Source organism: Orycteropus afer, unplaced genomic scaffold, assembly GCF_000298275.1.
Source record: "Orycteropus afer afer isolate SDZICR_OR568_19922 unplaced genomic scaffold, OryAfe1.0 scaffold00382, whole genome shotgun sequence".
In the NCBI taxonomy this organism is placed as follows: Eukaryota; Metazoa; Chordata; class Mammalia; order Tubulidentata; family Orycteropodidae; genus Orycteropus; species Orycteropus afer.
Window position 1 is genome coordinate 1,384,320 of NW_006921969.1, and position 10,763 is coordinate 1,395,082.

At 36.8% G+C, this 10,763-nt stretch overlaps 1 protein-coding gene across 1 annotated transcript in view; it reads right to left on the reverse strand.

Annotated features, from left to right (window-relative positions):
- Positions 1-10,763, reverse strand: part of PRDM5 (PR/SET domain 5) — a 449,183-nt gene that overhangs the window by 38,452 nt on the left and 399,968 nt on the right. Inside the window, exon 14 of the mRNA XM_042782587.1 lies at positions 3,594-3,698. Coding sequence (XP_042638521.1) covers positions 3,594-3,698 — 105 coding nt within the window. The remainder of the gene's footprint in view (positions 1-3,593; positions 3,699-10,763) is intronic.

The following is a 10,763-nucleotide window of genomic DNA, read 5'->3' on the forward strand; positions in this document are numbered from 1 at the left end:
GATCCATATTTGTACCCATTCCAAAGAAAAGTGATCTCACTGAATGTGGAAATTATCGAACAATATCATTAATATTACATGCAAGTAAAATCTTACTGAAGATAATTCAAAAACGGTTGCAGCAATACATTGACAGAGAACTTCCAGAGGTGTAGGCTGGATGATTCAGAAGAGGATGTGGAACGAGGGATATCATTGCTGATATCAGATGGATCTTGACTCAAAGTAAAGAATACCAGAAAGATGTTTACTTGTGTTTTATTGACTGTGCAAAAGCATTTGCTTGTGTGGATCATAAAAAATTGTGGATAACATTGAGAAAATGGGAATTTCAGAACACTTAATTGTACTTATGAGGAACTTGTACATAGACCAGAGGCTGCTGTTCAAACAGAAAAAGGGAACACTGCATGGTTTAAAATCAAGGAGGGAGTGTGTCAGGGTTGTATCCTTTCACTATACTTATTCAATCTGTATGCTGAACAAATAATCTGAGAAGCTGGACTATAGGAAGAAGAATGGGGCATCAGGATTGGAGGAAGAATCATTAACAACCTGTGATACGCTGATGACACAATTTTGCTTGCTGAAAGCGAGGATGACCTGAAGTACTTACTGATGAAGATCGAAGAATACAGCCTGGAGTATGGATTACATCTCAATATAAAGAAAACAAAAATCCTTACAACTGGACCTATAAGCATCATTACAATAAATGGAGAAAAGACTGAAATTGTCAAAGACTTCACATTGCTTTGTTCTACAATCGATGCCAATGGAAGCAGCAGTCAGGACATCAGATGACATATAGCACTGGGCAAATCGGCTGCAAAGCACCTCTTTCAAGTGCTGAAGAGCAAAGATGTCTCCTTGAGGACTAAGGTGTGCCTGACACAAGCCATGGTATTTTCAATCGCCACATATGCATGTGAGAGCTGGACAAGGAATAAGGAAAACAGAAGAAGAGTTGATGCTTTTGAGCTGTGGTGTTGGCAAAGAATGCTGACTGTACCGTGGACTGCTAAAAGAACTAACAGGTCTGTCCTGGAGGAAGTGCAGCTAGAATGCTCCTTGGAGGTGAGAATGGCCAGACTTTGTCTCACATACTTTGGTCATGTTGTAAAAAGGGACCATTTCCTGAAGAAGGATGTCATGCTTGGTAAGGTGGAGGGTCAACAAAAGAGGGAAAGGCCTTCAAGAAGGTGGATTGACACAGTGGCAGCAGTGATGGGCTCAAGGGAAGCAAGAATCGTGGAGCTGGCTTAGGACCGGGCAGTGTTCGTTCTGCTGTGCATAGGATCACTATGAGTCGTAACAGCAATATTAGTCATAAAAAAGGAGTAAAGTTACTGATGATATATGTTGTAACAAAGTAGATGAACTTTGAAAACATAATGGTAAAGGAAAGAAGCCGGACATAAAAGGTGACATATGTCATGACACTTTTTACATGGGATATCCAATATAGGTAAATCCATAGAAACAGAAAGGAGACTGGTGATTGCCTAGGGCGAGGTGCAGGGGGAATGGTAGTAATGGCTTAATCAACTTGAAGTTCTGTTTTGGAGTGATGAAAATGTTTTAGAATTAGAGAGAGGTTATGGTTGCCCCACATTGTGAATGTACTAAATACCACTGAAATATGCACTTTAAAATTGTTAATTTAATGTTAGGTGAATTTTTCCTCAGTTTTAAAAACAAACCTTGGCTATGTGGCAGGGTGGAGAACATACTCACTGAAGATTAGATAAGAAACTAAAAAGGGTCTGAGCTATGCACTGCTACTGGGATAGGAAACTGGGAGGAAATACTGAATTTGACAGCTATTTAGGAAGGGAATGGATTGGAGTAGGGAGATAAAGAATGACATCTTCCTGGGATGACTAGGTTAATGATGCAATAGAACAAGATTATGGAGCAAAGATAGCAAATTTCTATCTGGCAGACTCCATTTCTGTGAAGTTGAAGAGGCATTTATAAACGTGGATCTCTATTCAAAATTTAGGAGCTCTGGTGGCGTAGTGGATAAGGCATTTGGTGCTAACCAGAAGGCCAATGGTTCAAGCTTACCAGCTGCTCTGTGGAAGGAAGATGGGGCAATCTAAAGATTCATCATAAAGACTCACAGCCTTGGAAACCCGATGGGGGTTGCTATGAGTTGGAATCAACTCAATGTCAGTGAGTTTGCTGTGGTTTATTCAATATTAGGACAGTCTGATAAAGGTCTAAGAGTTTTGAACATACCACAGAAATAAGTGGGCTAGAAGTTGATAGAAAAAAATCATGCTTGCAACATTACAGTTAAAAAAAAAATCATCATGGTCTAATTTACGTAAGGAAGTATTCAACAAAAACATGCTGGTTGATAAAAATGGGGCTGAGTATGACGGCAGGAAGATGTCTTTACACAGATAATACTTAATTTCTGGCCTACATCAGTTACTTGTTTAGCTGAAAAATTAAATAATCTAAATAGTTTTCCTTCATGAAAATGCTTCCACTAAAAGCACCAGTGAATTAAACTGAATTAAAATTACTAAGCTGAGACTGTTGCTCTAATTAGAATAAAACTCTACACAAATACATTTATTCTCTACAAGTAATTTTTTCCTTACTGGAAGTTCATTGTCCATAAAGGTATTTTTATGAGTAGGCTCCCTGGGAATACATTGTTGCCTTATCTTTAAGCACCAAATTTCACAGAAAGACAAAGGAAACATCTTGTGTTTGTGAGATTCCATGGGGATTGTGTGCCCCATGCTTTATCCACTGGGACATGTGGATGGGATTGAGTTTCCTTCACCATTTAAAGAGAATTTTTGTACTGCGTAACTTCCCACAGTACAACTTTAATGTTACATCATACATTGAGCTAAATTTAATGTCTTTATTTATTTATTTTTTAATGTTTCTGTAGCAGAAATAAGCATCTTGGTGGGTGCTTTCCCTTACATTTGTTTCATTGCTGTGTCAACTATCAATCTTACACAGAAGGATGTTATTTTCCCTAATTTAATAAACACACAGATTAATTTTTATGACAATGATAAATATTTTTCCATTTTGCTAATAATGTAAACTGCTATGTTGAGCTACTTTAATTCAAATGTTATAAGCAGAAAATCTAGACACTTGTAGCAACAAAGGAGTTTATATATATTCTAGAAATTTGGTTTTGGCTTTCACACAGTAAATAATATCTGTGACCAGTTAAATACTTGGTTTAACTGTTACTAACTTGTCCAAGCCTTGGACAGACACATGAAAGCTGTGTTGAGTTAGCATACACTTATACCTTTGAAAAACAATTCAACTGCATGACAACAGTGCGACCATCTTAAACAAGATCAGAGTTTATTTGCTACTAGTAAACAAGGATAAACAAAATTAGTGCAATGCATTTATGTGGAAAATGGAATCAAACAGTGCAAGATATTAACAGGCACAGACCAGCAATGCGAAATACACACACACACATACACTGGCACATATGCATACACACACAGATACATGAATGCACATACACACAGACATACACACATGCCTGCTGCTTTTGGAGGGCACTAGGGGAAGAAAAGAGAAGCCAAACTCACATCACACTGAAACGGCTTTTCTCCGGTGTGTGTCCTCTTGTGCTCATCCAGTCCTCGCTTCTGGCTGAAGGCCTTGCTGCAGTCTGAACATTTGTATGGCTTCTCCTGCAATCAGTCAAAAGAGACCACTATGAGCGTGAGTCAACTCAGAGCCCTCTCGTTAAGGTGTGTGTGGGTGATTACTCTAGGTGATGGAAACAGGGTACAGGGTGCTGTGGCAAACTCACAGGGGTACAGAAAGTGATTTTTTAAAAGTACACATTTTCAACATTAAATTCCTTTCATTTTGATACTAAGTCTTTGCAAATCCAGGTTTTTGGTGGTTGCTGTGATCTAACTACTTGATAAACTCAACTCTTAGGTATTTCTTTTGGCCTATGGGTACTGCAAAAATTTGCTGAGATACTAAAGGGCACTGTGAACCAGGAAAGTTTGAAAATTTCTCATCTAGATGGTGCAATTTTTTTTGCTGCTCAAAGGGTATTCTGGGAATGAAAACGTTGGAGCTAAATTATCAACAGATTTTGAAGGGAAGTATAAAAAGTTAAAAGTTCATCTGCAATTTATATATTTTCATTTCATTTGCCTAATATTTTTTTTTCCAAGGTAAAATGTTCTCTTATAAAATACAAATTCCATTTTTAAACGAAGCAATTTTTCATTGTTAGCCACAGACTCTTATGAACAAAAATATCTCAAAAGTAAAAGAAAATATTGTTCAAATTCCTTAGCTATCTTTGCCACTGGGAATTTAATCACATCACAATGTTTTTAGCATGAAAGAAATTAATTAATATTGTTCCACTAAAACTGGCCAGTTGCTATTTAGTGTATCCATTAAAAGATTTCTTTAGATTGACCCTAACTTGTAGTTAGGGTTTTTCTGTTCCTAATATAGCTTCAAAAATATTGTTTTAAATACTTTTTTGACTGGAGGTTAAAAAACAAAACTGCCATGGAGTTGACTCATGGTGACTCTATGTGTCTCAGAGTAGAACTCTACTTCATAGGGTTTTCAGTGGCTGATTTTTTTGGAAATAGATTGTCACGCCTTTCTTCAGAGGTGCCTCTGAGTGGATCCGATCCTCCAACCTTATGGTTATCATATGAGTGCGTTAACTGTACCACCAATGGATTCTTGGATTGAGGTAGTTGTATGTATATGTGGATGTTCTTAATTTCATGTTATGTTGAGAAGTTCTTGTGTTTATATTTTCTCATTAATATTTTAAATACATTATAAAATTCTTCAGACCTACAAAAAGGTTTACAAATAACCAAAAGACATACATATGCTCACCAGCAAGCTTAAAAAATAAAATATCACCAATATACAGCTGTGCCCTTTCTGACTGCAGCTCCTCTTACACCTCCTTAGAGATGACTATTATCCTGGTGTTCATCATTTTCTTGCATTTCTCTTTATTTTTTACTGCATATTAATGGATGGATTCCAATACAAGACAGAATCCTTCTGCCTTTAAAAATTATTTAAATGGTGGCATACTGTGTGAATTCTTTATCTATTCTTTTGAAACTTGATTTTGTTTTGCTTTTATTCTCAGTATTATCTTTGGGGAACTTCTAGTCCCCATTTTTATTTTGTAAACATGCGTATCTCCTATTCATTAATCTTCTAATGCTGCATAATATTACATCTAAAGGATATACCACAATTTATTTATATACATTCTCTAGTGAAGGAAGATGGGGCAATCTACTTCCGTAGTGATACTGCCTCGGAAACCCAAGGAGGGGTTGCTATGGGTCGGGTCTGACTCGATGGCACATAACAACAACAACAACTGTGAATGACAGTTATGTTTTTCACTCTTAAAAATAATGCTGCTCTGAATATTCTTGTACATGTATACATTTAAAAAACCGAGGGCTATTCTCTATGACTTGTATACCTAGAAGTGGAATTGCATCTTCAACTTTTCTAGGAATGACCAAATAGCTCTATCAAGTGAATGTACCATTTTACCTGTCAATATTCAATGTGTTCTTATACTTTCTAAATTTTGAGACTCTGTAATGGGGATTCATGAGGTGCTTTTTTATCATTTTGAAGTTACCTTTATCTGTAATATTCCTTTTAAAAAAAAACACCTTAAAACCATTATTTCATAACACAACTATAAAAGCTTTATAAAATTAGTATTTGCCTGGTGTATCCATCTCTTTTACGGAGTTCTGGTAGCATAGTGCCCAAGGTATTTGACTGCTAACCAGAAGGCTAATTTTTTAAACCCACCAGCCATTCCTCAGAAGGAAGGTTGGTCAATCTATTCTGTAGTGATGCCACCTCAGAAGCCCAAGGAGGGGCTGCTATGAATCGAAATTGACTTGACGGCAGTGAGTTTGGTTTTTTTGGTTATCCATCTCTTTTACTTTAAAAAGTCTATCTTTAGGTATTAGGAGTTTCTCTTTTGTAAAGAGCATACACTGATTTTTTTTTTTAAATTTAAAACTTAACATCACCTTTTTTTTTAAGCTGACAAGTTTTGCCTCTCTATAGTTATTGTGGAGGAGCTCTGGTGGCATAGTGCCTAAGGTATTTGACTGCTAACCAGAAGGCTGGTGCTTCAAACCCACCAGCCACTCCTCGGAAGGAAGGTTAGGCAATCTACTTCCGTAGTGATACTGCCTAGGAAACCCAAGGAGGGGTCGTTATGTGTCGGATCCGAATCGATGGCAGTGGGTAGGTTATAGTTATTGTGATTACTCATATATCTAAATATATTTTTAACATTCTGTGTTGTGCCTTGCTTTTATCCTACTTGTCTTCTAAGTTTTTCACACTACATATTCTTTCCATTTTAAAAGTTATGAACCTTATTTCATCCTTTTCCTGGTTATCCTTATATGTTTTTAACCATGAACATATTTAAAAAATCTAAAGTTTATATTTTCCCTTCTACTGAATGACACATATACCTTACAATGCTCTAGTTTCACATGTTATTGTGTTAGTAGTATTTTAATTATCTCATAAATGTTAATGGCCAACATGGGACAATTATCATTTTATACAATCACTGTGGTTTAACTTTATACACATTGTTAACAATTTCTTTGCTTTTTATTTCTTACATCTCAGACCTTCCTTCTGATGATTTGTTGGTGGTAAATTCCTTCTCTTTGAATGAAGATAACTTTGTTTCTCATGTTTTTGAATGAAAAACCTACAAATCCAACTAGCTGTATTATAGACCCATTTTTTTTAATTCATGCCTCTTAAACTCTTTCTCATTTTCATCTGTGTTACACTTTGCAATTTCTTAAGCATGAGTTGATCTTTTCAGCTGTGAATATCTTGCTATTTAATAGGACCAGGTGAGTTTTTAATTTGAGAAGTTTTATTTGGCACTTTTCTAATTCTGCTTACTTTTTGTTGTTGTTACCACCTTATTTTTTACTCATAATGTATATGCCTTTCAAAATGCCTAGGCATTTATATAATTTTCTTTACCTGATATACCATCATTTTATGTTTTTTGAAGTCTAGTCCTATAATCTGTGAGTTATTCTGTCTCCTACCCATAGCTCTCATTTTCTTGTGTGTTTCTGGAATTTGGAATTGTGAGCTCATATTTGGTGGTCTTTATCTGTTAAAATCCTGTGACCCCCTCTGCCCCCCAAGGTTAAGGACAAGTCCCTCTGGACAGGAGGTGTGTTTACTTCTGCCAGGCACTCTGGGACATTATCAATCAAAGATTGTTTTATTTCTTGCCTTAGGGTTTTCTCCTCAGACGGGTATTTTAAGTCTAAATTCCAAACACACACGACAGAAGGATAGTGGTTACATACTCTGTCCTCAGCCAGTAACTAGTCCCAAGTATCTCCCACTGTCAAAGGCAGGTTTTTTCCTAGTCTCCAATTTCATTTTGAGCATAGCTTATGATGGCACATGATTCTTTCTCACCCTCTAACCTGATCCCAAAGCTTGTCTCTTTTTCTCTGTCAATTCTGAGTTTACCGATACTGGTAAATACTCTGCAAGATGCCGCAGCCTCACTCTGGTTTTAAAATCCATTTTTATTTGTTGGACTCTGGGACTACCTTTAGGAGCTCTGAAGGCACAGTGGTTAAAGTATCTGGCTGCTAACCAAAGCGTCAGTGCTTCAAACCCACCAGCCACTCTGTAGGAGAAAGATTAGGCAGTTTGCTTCCATAAAGATTTACAGCCTTGGAAATCCTATGGGGCAGGTCTACTCTGTCCTGAAGGGTCATTATGAGTCAGAATTGATGGCAGTAGGTTTGGGGGTTTCCTTTATTTTTTAACAAGTTCAGATTTGCTGTTTGTTTCCTACAGAGTTTTCCTCCAGGATATGAAATCGGACAAAATTGCCAAAAATAGTCACCATATGTATAAGGTTAAAGATGAAAAAAAAAAAAAAATGTATTTGAAATGAATGTTTAGACTCATCAGAAGAAATTACTGAATTTTCTTTTCAATCCAAAAAACAGGAAGTGTTTGGTGCTTTTATCCACATAGTCTGAATAAACACAATTTCTTTTCATGTATAGCATTACCTTTGAAAACTATTATTTCTTCAAATATTCCATCGTTTTACAACAGCTTGAAAAGGAAAATGTATTTTTAGTATTTGAATCAGAAATTGCTTGGACTTGCTGTTGAAGCTTTTATTATATATAGATATTTTACTTAAATCTCATTTTTAAAGCATCTAAAATTATAGTAGTATGATTTATGTTAAAGGTAAGAAAGGAAGGCCTTTCTTTCTGTACTTGATTGGTAAGAAAAGGACTTAAGACAGGTAAAGGCTGGCAGAGAACAACCTAAGACAAGACTAGCTACCTAAATGCCATCCTAAGAGATTAAGAGGAAGCTTCATGGAAGAGCAGGTAGTGAAAATCAAGGTCTTAGCACCTTCCGTATAAAAAACTTTCTTTGACTTTTTACAATAATGAACTAATTCTATATTTGTCCTTCTGTGATTGACTTAGTTTACTCAGCGTAATATCCTCCACGTTCATCCTAACATGCTATGTGGTATTGTGCAGGTTGTACACTATTCTTTAGTGTTGCATAGTATTCCATTGTGTGTATGTACCACAGGTTGGTTATTCATTCTTCTTTGATGGGCACCTAGGTTGTTTCCATCGTTTTGCTATTGTAAATTGTGCTGCAATGAACATGGGTGTGCATATATCTGTTCTTGTCCTGGCTCTCACTTCTTTAGGATATATACCTAATAATGGGATTGCTGGGTCAAATGGTATTTCGAATTCCAGCTTTTTAAGAAATCACCATACTGCTTTCCACAGTGGTTATATCATTTTACAGTCTCACCAACAGTGTACGAGAGTCCCAATCTCGACGCATCCTCTTCATCATTTGTTATGTTCTGTTAGTTGAACTTTGCTGTTAGCGCTGGTGTGAGATGGTATCTCATTGTTGTTTTTATTTGCATCTCTCTGATAGCTAATGATTGTGAGCATTTCTTCATGTATTTGCTGGCTGCCTGAATATCCTCTTTGGTGAAGTATCTATTCATGTCTTCTGCCCATTTTTCAATTGGATTGTTAATCCTTTTGTTGTTGAGGTGTTGGAGTTTTCTATAAACTCTAGAGATAAGTCCTTTGTCAGGTATGTCATTGCCAAATATCTTTTCCCAATCTGTAGGTTCTCTTTGGACTCTTTTGGAGAAGTCTTTGGAAGCACATAAAAATTTAATTCTCAGAAGGTCCCATTCATCTAGTTTCTCTTCTGCTGTTTATACATTTTGTGTTATGCTTGACAGTCTGTTTATGCCATAAATTGTTGTTGTTATGTGCTGTCGAGTCAGACCTGACTCATAGTGACCCCCCCTTGGGTTTCCGAGGCAGTATCGTTACAGAAGTAGATTGCCCATAAATTTGCCCCTAGTTTTTCCTTGAACTTTATAGTTTCAGGTTTTAATCTTTAAACTCACATTAAGTCTTTAATCCATGTGGAGTTAGTTTTTGTGTATGGTGGAAAGTACGGAGCTTGTTTCACTTTTCTGCAAATGGATATCCAGTTTTGCCAGCATCATTTGTTAAAGAGACCACCACTTGCCCGTTTAATGGATTTTAGCCCTTTGTCAAAAATCAGCTGACCACAGGTCAGTGGATCTATTTCTGGGTTCTCAAGTCTGTTCCACTGGTCTATGTGTCTGTTGTTGTACCAGTACCAGGTTATTTTGACTAATGTGGTTGTACAGTAGGTTTTGAGATCTGGGAGTGTGAAACCTCCAACTTTGTTCTTCTTCTTCAATAGTGTTTTTCTTATTTGAGGTCTCTTTCCTTTCCATATAAAATTAATGATTGGTTTTTCCATATCCTTAAAGAATTTTGATGGGATCTGGATTGGGATTGCATTGAATGTATAGATTGCTTTGGGTAGTATTGACAGTTTCACAATGTTCAATCTTCCTGTCCTTGAGCATGGTATGTTCTTCCACTTATGTTGCTCTCTTTTGGTTTCTTGGAATAGTGATTTGTAGTTTTCTTCATACAGGTCTTTTGTGTCCCTAGCGAGATCAGAGATTCCCTATGATTTTGCCCTTAGAGAAGTACACAAGGAAGCCCAGAATCACACTTCATACAAGTCTAGAAAGAAAGGCTGAGTCCACAGGCCATAACTAAGCTTAGTAAGAAGAAGGTAGGATTTCCCTTCAAAGATTTGTCTCTATTCTTCACCCCTAGACCTTATACAGTATACATTATTCTTGAAAACACCCTAAGAAGAGATAAGCTTCCTGATAGATATTGGTCAGTCTGCCTTAGTGTGCTCCTTGAAAGGAATTCTAATGTCCACTCTTAAAAGAGATTCTAACTTATTCCAGTCAACTACACAAACAATGATTTTGGTGCTTCTGTTCTACTTCCTAATTTTTTGGGTAGTGCCTGGAGGCTGAAAAGGCTGTGAATAGACAGCCCAGGTACAACGATTAGTCTCTATTTCTTAGGAACACCAGAGAAAGTAGAAAGGTCAGGAATTGATAGAGGAAATGGAATACAGGCATGCCATGCAGATATTACAGCTTTGGTTCTAGACTGCTTTGGTTTCCAGTCAAGCAAATCACATGAATTTTTGGGTTTCCTACTGCGTAAGGGAGCTCTGGTAGCATAGTGCCTAAGGCACTTGACTGCTAACCAGAAGGCTGGTGGTTCAAACCC